Source organism: Podarcis liolepis (assembly GCF_965112155.1).
Source record: "Podarcis liolepis genome assembly, chromosome: 5".
In the NCBI taxonomy this organism is placed as follows: domain Eukaryota; kingdom Metazoa; phylum Chordata; class Lepidosauria; order Squamata; family Lacertidae; genus Podarcis; species Podarcis liolepis.
In genome coordinates, this window is record NC_139556.1 from 102,830,312 (window position 1) to 102,846,515 (window position 16,204).

General features: G+C 49.2%; 1 protein-coding gene across 3 annotated transcripts in view; it reads right to left on the bottom strand.

Moving 5' to 3' along the window:
* FGF12 (fibroblast growth factor 12) overlaps nucleotides 1-16,204 on the bottom strand; it is a 214,658-nt gene that overhangs the window by 43,633 nt on the left and 154,821 nt on the right. For all 3 annotated transcript variants that reach the window (XM_083504594.1, XM_083504593.1, XM_083504592.1), the window contains one exon: nucleotides 12,417-12,520. In XM_083504594.1, coding sequence (XP_083360720.1) covers nucleotides 12,417-12,520 — 104 coding nt within the window. The remainder of the gene's footprint in view (nucleotides 1-12,416; nucleotides 12,521-16,204) is intronic.

A 16,204-nucleotide genomic window follows, 5' to 3' on the forward strand; every position in this document is an offset into this window, starting at 1 on the left:
CAAAAGGAAACTCTCCCAGGAATTGATCAGAATCCAACGGTTTTTTGGAGGAGAAGACATACCATCTCGATGCATCTCCCACCCTTAACAGAAGCCGGCATTCCCAAAATACAAAGCCCTGCCAGGCAGTAGTCTGTCTCTGACAACAGAGCAACTGCAAATAGTAGCACCCCCAAAACCACCCATTCTAGTTGTTGTTGTTGTTTAGTCATTTAGTCGTGTCCGCCTCTTCGTGACCCCCTGGACCAGAGCATGCCAGGCACTCCTGTCTTCCACTGCCTCCTGCAATTTGGTCAAACTCATGTTGGTAGCTTCCAGAACACTGTCCAACCATCTAGTCCTCTGTTGTCCCCTTCTCCTTGTGCCCTCCATCTTTCCGAACATCAGGGTCTTTTCCAGGGAGTCTTCTCTTCTCATGAGGTGGCCAAAGTCTTGGAGCCTCAGCTTCAGGATCTGTCCTTCCAGTGAGCACTCAGGGCTGATTTCCTGAAGAATGGAGAGGTTGGATCTTCTTGCAGTCCATGGGACTCTCAAGAGTCTCCTCCAGCACCAGAATTCAAAAGCATCCATTCTTCGGCGATCAGCCTTCTTTATGGTAGGAAACACCAAAGCAAAAGTATTTTGCAACATGAAAGGCTCCCGGTCTTGGATTTAAATCTTTCAATGTTATGACAGTTGATCTGAGCTGTTTTCTCATTTCCCCCTTCTGGTGCAGAAAACTCTTGCAATCTTTTGTTGTGACTCCAAGACTGATTATCTTTTTTGTTGAATGTTTATGTATTTCCAAATTGTGGTTCTCTGTGGTTTCCAGCAACTGAGATTCCAAAGCATTGCTGCCTCCGACTGTGGCTAGCAAACATCGATAGCCCCCTCCTCCCTCAATTTTGCCTCCTCCTCTCCTGAGGGAGGGAGTTCCATCGTTTAATTTTGTGCTGCCTTGACTCTTCCCACATTCAGCTTCACTGAGTGTCCACGACTTCTAGTGGCATCACTGCAGCAAGTTAATCAATTTTGTTGAATTAATTAAACACTTTTAATTGGATTTTCAATAAACGTGCAATTAATTGTTATGCTTTTGAATTGCACTGTGTTATTATCTTCCTTGGGGGGGGGGTCATGCAAGAGGCTATTCTGATTTTTTTTCCAGGGTAGAGGCAACTGGGGATGAGTTGCAGAATTTCAGAATTAGAAGGGACCCTGAGAATCATCTGGTCCAACCCATGAAATGCAGGAATATGCAGCTGTCCCAACAAGGACTCAACCTGCAGCCCCACGCTCTAAATAACGGAGCTCTCCATGTCGATGGAAGCAAGGGGGCAGTGACCCCTAAACATTTGGAAAGCCCCAGTCTAAAGCACTCATACAGCTTCACAAGCCAGCAAGCTGCCTCCCTGACCTCGCTGGTTCTTGGATGCTCCCCAAAGCTGCTCTCTTCTCCTTCTCTTATGAAGCTGAGGCCATCTGAAGGACCATATCCCCCCCCATATGAACCTGCCTGGGCTCAGCGACCTTCAGGCGAGGTCCTTCACTCTGTCCTGCCACCTTCACAGCCCTGGTTTTCCACTGGGGGGCATCCGGTTAGCCATGGACTGTCTTGACAGAGTGGTGCATGCTCTGGTTATCTCCCACTTAGACTACTGCAATGCGCTCTACATGGGGCTACCTTGGAAGGTGACCTGGAAACTGTTAGAATTCCTGCTCCGTGATTGCAGTCATGGGATTGTTGTCTATCACATGATGGTGTATGTTTTGACTCCGCAGAGTGGAAAGTGATGGAGACAGAATGTTTGTGTTCCTGTGTTCCATGAATTGGGACTATTTCTCTCTTTGCTGTCTTGATGCTAGAGAGATAGGGAGCCATGTTGCAGTGCTCCGTGTGTGTTTATATGTAAATAAAGTAGATTAGCCAAAATGCTGAGTTGCTGAGGTCTGTCATGCAAACTGCGAAGACTCTGCGGATCCCTAAGTGTGCCGGTGTCTGTTGGTATCGGTCGCTGTGACATTCAGGCAGAAGAAAGCTTTTGAAGCTCCCGAATGAGCAACCAGGAGGGAGAGAACATGCCAATCGGGCATGTGTCTCTGCCAGGGTCCTACTTGAGAGTAGGACGAGCTCCTGACAGAAACTACAACTAATCCAGAATGCGGCAGCCAGGCTGGTGACTGGGAGCGGCCGCCGAGACCACATAACACCGGTCCTGAAAGACCTACGTTGGCTCCCAGTACGTTTCCAGGCACAATTCAAAGTGTTGGTGCTGACCTTTAAAGCCCCAAACGGCCTCAGCCCAGTATACCTGAAGGAGCGTCTCCACCCCCATCGTTCAGCCCAGACACTGAGTTCCAGCTCCGAGGGCCTTCTGGTAGTTCCCTCACTGCGAGAAGCCAGGTTACAGGGAACCCGGCAGAGGGCCTTCTCGGTGGTGGCGCCTGGCCTGTGGAACACTCTCCCATCAAAAGTCAAGGAAATAAACAACTACAGTATCTGATTTTTAGAAGACATCTGAAGGCAACCCTGTTTAGGGAAGTTTTAGATGTTTGATCTTCTATTGTGTTTTAATATTCTGTTGGAAGCTGCCCAGAGTGGCTGGGGAAACCCAGCCAGATGGGCAGGGTATAATTAATTAATTAATAATAATAGTTGTTGTTGTTGCTGTTGTGAGAATCTGTGAGACTCGCCTTATGTCCTTATTTTTACACCCTTAGTTCCTAATATTGAAATGAGGTTTCTTAAATTTCTGACTGAGCTTTTCCATCCCAATGGCTTTTATTTTCTTTAGTTCTTTTATGCACAAGACGCTTGCTTTCTCCTTTTTGTGTCTGCGGATATTCTGAAACTCAACGAGGAACAATCTGAATGTTTTAATGCAAAAATACAAATCTCGGAGCGGCGAGGTGTTTCTGCTTCTGGGTTCTGAAATTGCCAGGTGGGTCTCAGAGACGGTGGTTCCTGCGAATACGGGCAGAGGCGGGACGCCCACGCACCACGATCAATAATGCATCCTGCACGGAGCCCTCAGCCCCTCAAGAAGGGAAAAGCCCGACTTTCTCAAGAGGGAGGCAGGGAAGACGCAGCAAGATTTGCCTTCTTCCTGTCACCTCTCGTTTCCATCAAGAGAGCGACTTCCACCGCCCGAAAAGCTTTTAACACGGACTGAGCATCTGGGGCAGAGCTGGAGAGAGAGGCAGTGAGGAGGGGAGAGGAATAACAGACCAGGATTCAGGAAAGCCTCTCCATATCTCTGGAGCAGCATCCCTCCAAAGCAGGGAGGAGTGCCAGCATCCTGCAATGGAGCTGGGAAGAAAGGACCCGAAAAAAAAGCTCCTCTCTGCTTTGTTAATGGCAGCAATGGCTCACATCCAAGCCAGCGCACCATGCATTCATGTTGAGGAATCGATGGGTTGCTCGCATCCGAGAGAAGGTGCTTCAGTTTTGTTTTGAGAGGACGGCTCTCCTGGAAGAAATCTGCTCAGCATAAACGCTTGGCTTTGCAGAAGACACCTTCCGCTCACCTCCCACACAGGTGAAGGAGCCCTGAGACCTCCACGTACAGGGCGGTACAGTGGTACCTCGGGTTACAGATGCTTCAGGTTACAGACACTTTAGGTTACAGACTCCGCTAACCCAGAAATAGTACCTCAGGTTAAGAACTCTGCTTCAGGATGAGAACAGAAATAGTGCAGCGGCGGTGCAACGGCAGCAGCAGGAGGCCCCATTAGCTAAAGTGGTGCTTCTAGTTAAGAACAGTTTCAGGTTAAGAACGGACCTCCGGAACGAATTAAGTACTTAACCCGAGGTACCACTGTATATAAATTCAATGAATGAATGAAGCCCAAGCTCTCCGTTTGTGGCAAACCGTTACCCGATGGCTCTTCGAAGGCTCCTCCTGACAAACCCTTTCTTGGGTGTACATCCTGATTTGCTTTGCAAAGTTTAGGTGGTGAATCATGGAACTGTAGAGTTCAAAGGGACCCTCAAGGGTCATCCAGCCCAACCCCCTGAAATGCCAGGATCTCAGCTGAAGAATTCCCAGTGGAGCCCATTCCACTGTGCCTAAGACTGTCTCCGCTCTTGGCTGAGCTGAGCAATTTTTCTTCTTTAGTAAATTCACATGCCGCCTTTCACCCCGCAGATCACAGGGCTGTTCTGATTTGTAACAGAGGCTCTGTTACGCTTCGGGAGAGGGAGCACGTCAATCCACTTGGGCCCATCACTCAAACCCTCAGCCTGACCTACCTCACAGGGTTGTCGTGAGGATAAAAAGGGGGGGGGAGGCCAAGCCCACCACCTTGACCTCCTTAGATGAAAGGCAGGGTATAAATCAATCAACTGAATAAATGATAAGCCTGAGTAGTAGTTGTTATTTACTGCTATTTATACCCCACCATGGGATGCGGGTGGCGCTGTGGGTTAAACCACAGAGCCTAGGACTTGCCGATCAGAAGGTCGGCGGTTCAAATCCCCACGACGGGGTGAGCTCCCGTTGCTCGGTCCCTGAGCCTGCCAACCTAGCAGTTCGAAAGCACGTCAAAGTGCAAGTAGATAAATAGGTACCACTCTGGCGGGAAGATAAACGGTGTTTCCATGCGCTGCTCTGGTTCACCAGAAGCCTCTTAGTCATGCTGGCCACATGACCCGGAAGCTGTACGCCTGCTCCCTCGGCCAGTAAAGCGAGATGAGCGCCACAACCCCCAAGTCGGCCACGACTGGACTTAATGGTCCAAGGGTCCCTTTACCTTTATACCCCACCATTTCCCCCCACTGAGGAGCTCAAGGTGGCCTGTAGATGGTTCTCATCCTCCTTATTCGACCCCCTCAACAACAACAACCCTGCGAGGTAGGCTGAGAGAGGCAGTGAATGGCCGCCCAGGTCACCCAGTGGAGGGAGCTGAACCCTGGTCTCCCCCAAATCCTAGTCCAGTACTCTAACCATTGCACCATTCTCTCTCTTTCTCTCTCCATCTACACCAGGGGTCAGCAAACTTTTTCAGCAGGGGGCCAGTCCACTGTCCCTCGGACCTTGTGGGGAGCCAGACAATATTTTGAAAAATGATTGGGCCGGATGCATTTGATTTCCTCCCACGATACTGTGACCCTCCAGAGCTGCCCTGGTTCGCTTGTCACCCACAGCTACCCCTCCCGGGTCTCCCTGCTTTCCAAAACTTCCCTGAAGCCATCACACTTTGCATCGGTTGGCCATATATCAGCCATGTGCTTTAAGGAAAGAGAAGAAGAAAAACATCTCCCATTGCAAAGTCGGTGTTTACAGACGTGGCACAATTACCGCATATCATTCTGCCTCTCAAATCCCTCTCGGAATATACTGTGGATCCTGAATTGCACAGGGAAATGCCATGGCTGGCAGGCTGCTGAGTTTTATGCCCTCGACACAGACAATCACTGCGGCAATTAACATTCTGAAACAGATTTATTCCCTGCCAAGTAAACGGGAGGGGCGGAAAGGAGCCTTTGTTACCGTTCCAAGAGACTCCCATCTGTGAGCGTTGTCGACACTGCCTCCCCAAACCTTCAATAAAGAGGCCTCAAACGTAGGAAGGGTTTGCTGGATCAGGCCCTTGGAGTCCAACATCCTGCTCTCACAGTGACGCCCATGGGGAACCCACAAGCAGGATCCAAGCAGGATCTTGCAAACTAGCTCAATTCATTGGGGGGGGGGCTGATGCAGACATCCAAGTGGCCAGCTAAGGTCCTTGCCTTACAAAGAAGCTTGTCTGACTAGTTCAGCCATCAATCCCTTTCTTAGAGTCTAACCCTCACTGGGTGTAGCACCCCAAGAATGGGAAGGGACTCAGGGATTCATCCAGACTGGAACCCCCCCCCCCCCAATAATAATAATTCCACAACAATACTCTGACATGCAGCTGTCTGAATGGAGATTCTCTCGAGTTCGGAACACAATTTGTCCTCTGATAAAAGGAAACTTTGATAAAACTGTGATACTGGGTCCAGCTTGGAAATCACCGCAAATAATAATTGGTGTCATGTCACTCTCTGGAGTGGGAAATCGAGCGCCCCAGGATCGTTCAGGGCTTCTGTGCAAAAGGACGTGCCGGCTTGCAAGCGCCGCGGTTTCAGCAGCAAGCATCAACCGCCTCGTAATGGGAATCCCAGAGTTCTAGGACACCAGAGACATGTCAATTCCCCATAATGTGGGCAGGCCTGAGGTGGGAAGAAGGAATCTATGGCTTTGCTTTCTACCCAATTTATCTTGCTGGCGTCCCTGCCAAGAACAGGATTCAGCAATTACCCACTTGCTCAGAGCGGAGCATCTGTTTCAGCGGCTCCGCATCTTCCAGCTACATCTAGATCTCCCTGGCGCTAATCCAGCCTCCCCCAGCCTGGTGCTTTCCAGACGTTTCGGACTAAGGTTCCCATCTGCCCCAGTCGGCAACAGTGGCGTTGGCTGCGGATGATGGAAGATGCAGTCCAAAATATCTGGAGAGCACCTGACTGGAGAAGGCCACTACAATTCCAAACCCCAAAGGCTCTCTGGGCCTCGAGGAAAAAAGGAAAAAGGGAAGAGCCATCTGCAGTTCTTCAGTGCCAATCCGAATCCTCATCATGTTGCACATTGGAGCCCCAGTGAGCAGGCTGGATGTATTTTTTTCAGTGCAAACACAGATACGCATCCCTACTAGGGTCTAAGGTCCGTATAGTAAAAGCCATGGTTTTCCCAGTAGTGATGTATGGAAGTGAGAGCTGGAACATAAAGAAGGCTGATCACCGAAGAATTGATGCTTTTGAATTCCGGTGCTGGAGGAGACTCTGGAGAGTCCCATGGACTGCAAGAAGATCAAACCTCTCCATTCTGAAGGAAATCAGCTCACTAGAAGGACAGATCATGAAGCTGAGGCTCCAAGACTTTGGCCCCTTCATAAGAAGAGAAGACTCCCTGGAAAAGACCCTGATGTTGGGAAAGATGGAGGGCACAAGGAGAAGGGGAAGTCAGAGGACGAGATGGCTGGACAGTGTTCTTGAAGCTACCAGCATGAGTCTGACCAAACTGCGGGAGGCAGTGGAAGACAGGAGTGCCTGGTGTGCTCTGGTCCAGGGGGTCACAAAGAGGCGGGCACAACTAAATGACTAAACAACAACAACAACACCACTAGGGTCTGCCTGTTCTTACATGCAACTATTGCATAGAATCACAGAATTGTAGACTTGAAAGGGAACCTGTGGCATCTAGTCTGGCCCCTGCAATGGAGGAAACTCAACCAAAGCAGCCAAGACCCATGGCCACCCAACCTCTGCTTAAAAGGCTCCAAGGCAAGCTAGTTTTCTGCTGCTCCGGAACGCAGGACCCGAACCCATGGCTTCAAGTCACAAGAATGGAGATTCTGACTAAACACCAGGAAGAACCTTCTGGCTGTGAGAGGCGTTCAGCAGTAGGACAGATTCCCTCACAAGGTGGTGGCCTCTCCCTCCTTGGAAGTTTTTCAGTAGAGGTTGGGTGGCCACCTTTCAGGAAGGCTTTAGCTGTGATTCCTGCATTGCAGGGGGTTGGACTGGATGGCCTTTGGGGGTCCCTTCCCCACATGGCAATCCTATGATATAGCACCCTGTCAATGTTAAGCCCCAGGAGCTCACCAAGCTTGCTAACATCGCATCTCCCGCCCAATTCAAAGCAAGGACCTTGAACCAACAGAGATGAAATTGTACCAGGTGGAGAGGCAGCAATGATTTAATTCCAACACAGCTGGGAGAGGGGGGAGTCCTCCGCCAAGACACTGGGAGGGGGCCACTCCTGGCTGCTTATTATCCTGCAAAGTGATGGAGCAGAATAAAGGGGCCAAGCTGAGACAGGAAATTAAAACGATCCTAAAAGGACATGAGCTGTTTTATTTGGGGGGGGGGGAGAGAACACTGTTTAGAACAGGGGGCAGCAACCTTTTTCAGCCGTGGGCAGTCCACTGTCCCTCAGACTATGTGGGGGGCCGGACTATATTTTAGGGGGGAAATGAACGAATTCCTACGCCCCACAAATAACCCAGAGATGCATTTTAAATAAAAGGACACATTCTACTCATGTAAAAACACGCTGAATCCCGGACCGTCTGCGGGCCAGATTTAGAAGGTGATTGGGCTGGATCCGGCCCACGGGCCTTAGGTTGCCTACCACCGGTTTAGAGTTTTTAAAAAATACATATTAAAAACCCTCAACAACTTTTGCATAACGATTCCTTGCCTTTATTAGCAATCAGCTTTGATGTGCAACACGAAGCTGTAACTCCTGCGTCCCAAACTATCAGCTGCGCAGACTCCCTTCCCCGCTGCCAGGAGATGAGATTTTAAATATTGAAGACTGCACTCTTTGCTTTCCAAACCACTTCCAGTAAATAATTTAATTATCCCTTGCCTACTCAAAGGGAATGAAGAGCCAGAGTTAAGCAGCGAGGGACTTCCTTGTCAGCGGCAAAGCAGATCCAGATTTTGAAGGGAGGGGGGCGGAGGAGACCTAAATCCTGGAAAAGGCTCCGGGGTCCAGCTCTACACCCCATATAGGAAGGCAGTGTGTTTCCTGGGCCGTGGCACCCTGGGGTGCCTTGACTGGTGGGCCCTCTTTGCTCCCCCCCCCCTCTGATGCCCTCTTGTGTCTCTGCCTCCCAAAGGCTTGCACAGCTGCTTGTTGCAGCAGCCCTGGCTACAAGCTCCCCAGGCGAATGGTGCCTCTGGGGCTGGGCAGGGGGTGCTTCCAAGGCCCCCATGGGGCAGTGTGAGGAGGCAGCTCTCTTTGGGGTGAGGTGGGGGGGCAACTTAGAGACCAGGGGCGGCGACAGCGGCTGCCCAGAGGACTCCCAAGGAGAGGAGAGGAGGCTGAAGGAACACTTCCCAAGGGAGGGTGTTCGAAAAGGGTGAGGGGCTGCCAGGTCTGCGGGCAAGGGGTGACCTAACTGGGCTCCTGAGCCCCACAGGGGTGCCGCAGAAAGAAGGGAGTTGATCAAGGGAGCCGTGAATCCCCAAAACTTGAAAACCTCTGTGTTGTAAAATGACTAACTACCGGTAATGGGAACCCAGGGGGCAGAGTTAGGGACAGCCTGGAGTTAGGAGAGACAGAGAAGATACCGTAAGTCTGTGGGTTGGGCTAGTCTGGTGTGAGAGAGGGAGAGAATTTGTTAAGAGGAGTCAGTCAAAAAGTTGAGATAGTCAGTCAGAAGGTATTAGGAAGGTATAGGCCGGTAAAGAAACTAAAGTTAAGATACTCACAGGAATATTATCTGAGACACCATAAACTTGTTAGTTTTTGTAAAATAAACTTGGTTTTTTTGGTTCACTTTTAACAACTGACTGGACTCAGTGTTTTACCCGAGAGTAACTGGTTGGTGGCAGCGGGGAAGCGAGCACAGTGGTGGCACAGGATCAGTAGACCGTTAAACGTCCGGGGACCCTGTGTGATCGCCACACTCTGTAGTAAGGAGAAACTGGAGGATGAAGAGGGGAAGGCAGTTGAGACAGGGAGGGGGTCTGAAAACCACAGGGTGGGGTTGAAAGAGCCACATATGTTTCATCTGGAGAGGAGAATGTCCTTCACTTGGCATATAACTAAGTTATGCAACTGGCTCCCACAAGAGGCCGTGAGGTCCACCATGTTGGAGGGCTTTCAAAGACGATTGGACAAATCCGTGGAGGGGGAGAGAGAACGATCAATGGCTCCTGGCCAGGATGGCTCTGTTCTGCCCTCCCCAGTTGGATGGAGCAGTGCTTCTGAATACCAGCTGCTGGAAACCACAGGAAAGGAGAGGGATCTGCTGCTCAAATCTTGCTTGGTGGTTTCCCAAAAGAGGCATCTGGTTGGCCACTGTAGGAACAGGAGGCAGGACCTGATGGGCCACTTCTTATGTGCGTCAGAGAAGATTTAAGACATGGGTGGGCAACCGAAGGCCTTTCTGTGTATAAGGCTTACCTCGAGCAGGATGGGCAGTTAAATAAGTGTATGCCAGGGGACTGTGCCCATGCATGGTGCTGGATGCCCCACAATGCAAAACGATGGAGCCAGGATCTTTCCCAGCTGCATTTTGCGCCTCAAATGCAGGACGGGACGAAAGGCACACCTTAATGCCGGCTTTTAATGAGGCAACAATCAAGCGGAATGAAGTCAAGCATGAACACACAGCTAGCAAACTACCGGTCCTATTTAATAAATCAGCAAGGATCAATTATTTATTTTAAATGAGTCCCCTGGCAGTTAACCTCTCTCTGCCCTTTCACGCCATTTTAAAAAGCAATTGCGCTGGAATCCGTCAAATAGGAAGATTTAAAGCCTCTCCTTGCTCCAATTTCCCACCTTGCAACGCCTGCCCCTTGCCATCCCACCTCCTTCCCCACAATGAGCATCGGATCTGGGTAAATTTTGGCACAAGACAAATCCTTCTTCCATCAGTCCATCCAGACACAGAGAACCCCATGCTGGATGCATCACACGCTGCAAAAATACCGTAACATTTATACCATGTGGATTCCCGCCCCCTTGGTTCCATCAACTCATCCCCCCCCAGTTCCCACTACCCTATAAAAAGCATCATTCAGAACAGTGGTCTGTATGGCCCACTAAAGAAGAACAGAACACAAAGAATTCAGAAGAGGAACAGTTAATTACAAGTTTATTCAAAGCCAGTTAAAACTATTAAACCAAGGGCTGGTGAACGTGGTCTGGCCTGGCGATGCCAGCTTTTCAAAGTCTGAGAGTCATTTGCACCTCCAGCGACTTCCCACTGCCTCTTAGCACCCCACTAAGAATCCCACCCATTTTGGAACCCACTGGTTTGCACAATAAATGTTCACAAGTCGCTTTCGGTGCAGGGCAGAGCGAGATGAAAGAGTAGAAAAACACACCCTTGGCACTCATTAAAAACAGATCTCCTTTCACTGAGGATTTTGCTTTTCTGTGCTCGCACTACTGAACTGAAGGGGGGACCCTTCCTGCTCCAAGCCCACCTCCCACATTGAGCGGCACTTGCAGAACCCCCACCTGAGGTGCCCACTTCCTATTGCTTTCTGGAAAGGGCCAGCTCCAATTGTTCTGATCCCTGTACAGAACTCCTCCGGATTATAATCAATCTATATGCTAATTCAAGGTGGCTCCTCTGCATACAGAATACGGCCCGGCCACAAATGCATCCTGGGACCATTATCTGTCACTGAGACATCATCTTCTGCCAGAATCGGGCCAGGCCTTGGGGTTCAAGCCCAGGGAACGAGGTCTGGGCAACTGCCAGGAGGCTTCTGCCAGGGTTCCCCTGGAGCTGTGACATAAGGCTGGCAGGACCTTTTGCTCAACTCTCAGCTCTTTATCTCATATACAACATTGCCTCTGCCTTCCCTTTTGTGCTTAGGTCAGGTGGAAAAGTGTCACCTTCTTCTCTGCCAGGAGCAGCTGGGGAAAAACACTCACCAGAGCTTGGTGCCCATGCGGACAGAGCCCAATAATTCCAATGTTTTTAGGTTACCAGGTCAAAAACGAGAAAGACCCAGAAATTTCAGGGCCCAAATCTGAAACCTAGGGGGAACCCCTGATGATGTCATGGGTGTGGGTGGTGATGAGGTCACAGGGGTGGGCCCTGCAGATGGAGGTTAAATGGGACAGCAAAGCAGAGGAACAGCAAACACACCCACCCCCCAAGTGTCTATGCTATAATTTGATCTGCAGATCATGTTTTCAGCAAGCAGACACAGGGAAAGGCAGCCCTGGCCAGCACCTGTGACATCACCAACACACCTTCCCCCTACCCCAAGCAGATTTGCGATACAATATATAGTATGTCTTAACATATATGAGCTTGTTTAATTTCTTTTTTTAAGGCAGAGAGCCCAGGTGAAGCCCATGTTCACACCAGAGGAGGGGGGGGGGAATCTCCTGTATTAAAAATGTTGTGTCTGCCTTTGTCCTGCCCACTGCCGGATTTACATATAATCTAAACAAGCTCTAGCTTAGGGCTCCACTCTCTTGGGGCCCCCAAAAAAATTTAAAGGGAAAAAACCTGGATGTACATTTCCAAAATATAAGATTAAAATAAAATAAAACAAAACCTACATGCAACAACAGTGTTTTGTGTTGTGTAGGCTCCTATGATGTAAGTCATGGACCCTGCCTGCTCCCTAAAATATCACTGGTTTGCTCATTTCTACATATAGGGTGCCTACATTCTGCATGTGCAAATGGCTTGAGATACCTGTTAGGTCCATCAATTACCATACAGCATATATTCAACGCAAAAAACACCGACAATTTGTTGTTGACAAAGGACAGCTGGACATAGAAAGAGCCCCATCATTACCTTCAGGAGCTTAGGGCCTCATCAAACCTCAATCTGGCCCTGTCCCTGCCCACGAATGCTCAACAAAAACACCCTGGTCCGATCCCACCAGCCCCAGAGACAAGGTCCAAGCCAAACTGTGAACTTACTGAGCTGTAGAGATAGCCCTCGGCGTTCATGGCCACGTAAAGGCCAGCCTTCACCCCCTGAATCGCCACCACACGAAGACCCACGGGGATTAGATTGAAGAGAGCTGGAGGATGGAAGGAGAGAGAGAGGGGAAATTAGCTTAAATTGCTAGGAGGAGCAAGACGAAGGAGAACACCATTGAGTCCAGTGCTCCAGTCCAAGACATCTCAGGCTCCCTGCACTCACCTCCCTATCAGCCTCTGTCAACCTGGCACCCTCCAGATGTTTTGGACTTTTGCTGGACTTCTAACAAGTATATAACTTTTATGAAATAAAGAAAGAAATGCAATCTTTATCCCAATTGGTTTCTGCCGATTTTTTATATATGCGTCGTCATTGTTTTAAATCCGTGGTACTTTTTGGGGCCACTGCCCAGCCCCCAGCTTCCATCAACTCACCCCCAGTGCCCTCTACCATACAAAAAAACATTGTTCAGAATAGCAATCTGCACGACCCACTAAGGAAGATAATAACACCCTAAAATTCAAAACAGTAACAATGAATTGCACCTTTATTCAAAATCCAGTTGAAACTATTTAGTTTAATTTAGTCAACAAAACTGATGAACCAGAGGCAGCTTTTCAAAGTCTGGTAGGCATCTATACTTCCTCCTCCTTCTTTGGCAAGTAAGAGTAAGATCTTCTTCCATAAACACAGTTATAACAGCGAATCCGTAAGTGACTGTGGAGGCCAATTCTGGATCCACACGTCCTTCCACAGTGGGGACATTGGTTCCCGGGTGGGAGTTGATCCTGGTGAGGGTTTGCCATGCATGCCTTCCTCTTATCACGTTTCTCCCTTGCATCCTGATTTTAAGTGTCTTCAAAGCCCAGGACACCTTTGGTAAAGGCTGTTCTCCAATTGGAGCACTCGCAGGCCAGTGTTTCCCAGTTGTCAGTGTTTATATTACATTTTTAAAGATTTGCCTTGAGACAGTCTTTGAACCTCTTTTGTTGACCACCAGCGTTACGCTTTCCATTTTTAAGTTCGGAATAGAGTAGTTGCTTTGGAAGACGATCATCAGGCAACTGCACAACATGACCAGTCCAACGAAGTTGACATTGAAGAATCATTGCTTCAACTCTGGTGATCTTTGCTCCTTCCAGAACACTGAAATTAGTTCACCTGTCTTCCCAAGTGATGTGTAAAAATTTTCAGAGACACCGTTGATGGAATCTTTTGAGGAGTTGGAGATGGCCTTTATAAGTGGTCTATATTCCCTTGCCCCTAGGGAATCCCACTGCCCCCACCCCCAAAAACCAGCTTAAGCTGCCTCTGGAGAATGGACCATGGACAACTGAAGAATTCAAAATGCGAGGGGTGGGGGAATCTCCAATTTAAATATGTAAACTGAAACTGGTGAGTCTCATCTCTGGCTCCTCTGGGAGAGATGGGCGACCTTCCTATCTAGCTCTGCCAATCGAGGCAGAAAACTATTTCTAAACCTTTGGTGCCACATCAGTGCGTTGAAACCTTGCAATTAACAAGTCTATTTATAAGCACTTTTGACTGGGGAAAAATGGAGCACATCACTACGGATAATGAAGGTAAATGGCTGCCATCACTCATTCTCTGCAATCCATTTGTCTTGCGGTGAAGGGCTGTCTCAGAGACGACAGGGAAGAGGAAGGGTAACCCTCCTCAAGATCAACAAGGAGAACCTCACTGTGGAATCAACTTTCTAAGTTCCCTCCAGCGATGTTATTTCTCCCTTTCCAAATCAGGGCCTGGAAACTTTTATTTATTCGTTCAGACAACTTATACACCACCCTATGCCCGGAGGTCTCAGGGCAGTTCACAACAAGACCACAACATATATAGTCAAACCAAAATCAATAACCCCCCCCCCAAAAAAAACCCACTTTCTAAAAGTGTGTTGGATGTCAGGAAGCTAATCCAAAGGCCTTGTTAAAAAGGAATGGTTTGCCTAGTGCCTAAAGGTGTGTAATGAAGGCACCAGGCGAACTTCCCTGGGGAGAGCATTCCACAGAAGGGGTGCCACTGCAGAGAAGGCCCTGTTCTCGTGTTGCTGCCCTCTGAACCTCTCAAGGAAGGAGTACACGAAGATGATCTCAGGGTAGGTTAATATGGGGAGGGGTAGTGCTTGAGGTATTGTGGTCCTGAGCCATTTAAGATTTTATAGGTCAAAACCAGCACTTCAAATTGGGCCCAGAAACTAATTTGAAGTCAGTGCAGTCAGACCAGGATCGATGTAATAGGCGCAAACCGACTTGCTCCAGTGTGCAACCTGGTTGCTGAATTCTGCACTAGCTGAGGTTTCCAAACCGTCTTCAGAGTCAGCCCTACATACAATGCATTGCAGTAATCTAACCTTGAGGTTACCAGAGCATAGACAACAGGACCACTGAACCTGCCACGGTGGATGCAAGACACAGCAGCATTTAGACTTTAAGCAAATGGCAACCATTCAGCCTTCTCTTCTTGCTCCTCCACCAGCTCCTCCTGCTTACATGGTTCTCTTGCAAGCACAGCCTTCCCACACATTTCAGTTTTTGTTCCATAATTTCCAACAGATTCTCTGACAAGACGTGCTTCAGCCAGCCTTCACCGAAACATCAGGAGGGCACTAGGCTGGTGAAGGTGTTCGGAGGTCTTGAAGACGCACTCTGGCTCCATCATGTTAACACGCGATCCGAGTGTTATTCACAGAGATGGGGGGGGGTGTAGCCCACGCAAGGAGTCAGCCTTGCCTTGCTCTAGAGACTCCTCCAGTGAAAGCACCGGCTTGCCCTGGGGGTCCCTCAACATGAATTAATGCATTCCCCTCTACAAAAAAATAAATACATTAAAAAATGCAACTAGGTTGTTTCTGCGTTTAAATGATGAGAGATAATTTGGCAAAAGCCTAGTTTGGGGCATGACGGGGGAGGGCGAGCTCCCTGTTCGTGGAGATGTAAGACAAGCTCAAGGCTCAAGGAGGTTTTCCAGAACATGCTTCTGCTAGAGCAGGTTGCCTCCAGGACTCTTCGGAAGCTTGGTCTGTAAGAGGTCTGTAGGGTTGGTTCTCTGAGGTGGCCTTGCCTGCAGATTCCCCCTTCCTGCCATCCAGCATTTCTGGGGCTGAAGAGACTCCCTTAAAATGAAAGATTGCAGCTGGGGGACTTCCTAGTTTAGAGAACAGGAAGGAAGAGGAGCTGTGATAGAAGCCTATGCAGAAAGCAGATAGGGGGAAAAATGCTTTTCTTCCCCTCTCATTGCCCTAGAACTCTTGGACATTCAATGAAGCTGAAGGCTGGAAGATTTAGGACAGGAAAAGAAAGTCCTTCTTCATTGCAGCACATGGTTAATCGGTGGAACTCCCTCCCACAGGAGGCAGTGATGGCCAACAGCTTGGCTGGCTTTAAAAGAGAGCCAGTGTGGTGTAGTGGTTAAGAGCGGTGGACTCGTAATCTGGTGAACCGGGTTCGCGTCTCCGCTCCTCCACATGCAGCTGCTGGGTGACCTTGGGCTAGTCACACTTCTCTGAGGTCTCTCAGCCCCACTCACCTCACAGAGTGTTTGTTGTGGGGGAAGAAGGGAAAGGAGATTGTGAGCCGCTTTGAGACTCCTGAAGGGGAGTGATAAAGGGGGATATCAAACCCAAACTCTTCTTATTAAAAGAGGACTGGACATTCTCTTCCTCCTCATTTGGAGGCAGAAGTATTTTTGAGTGCTTCTTGCTTGAAACAGCAGGAGAGGAGATTTCTCCTGTGCTCGGATCCCACCAGTGGGTTTCCCATAATGGATA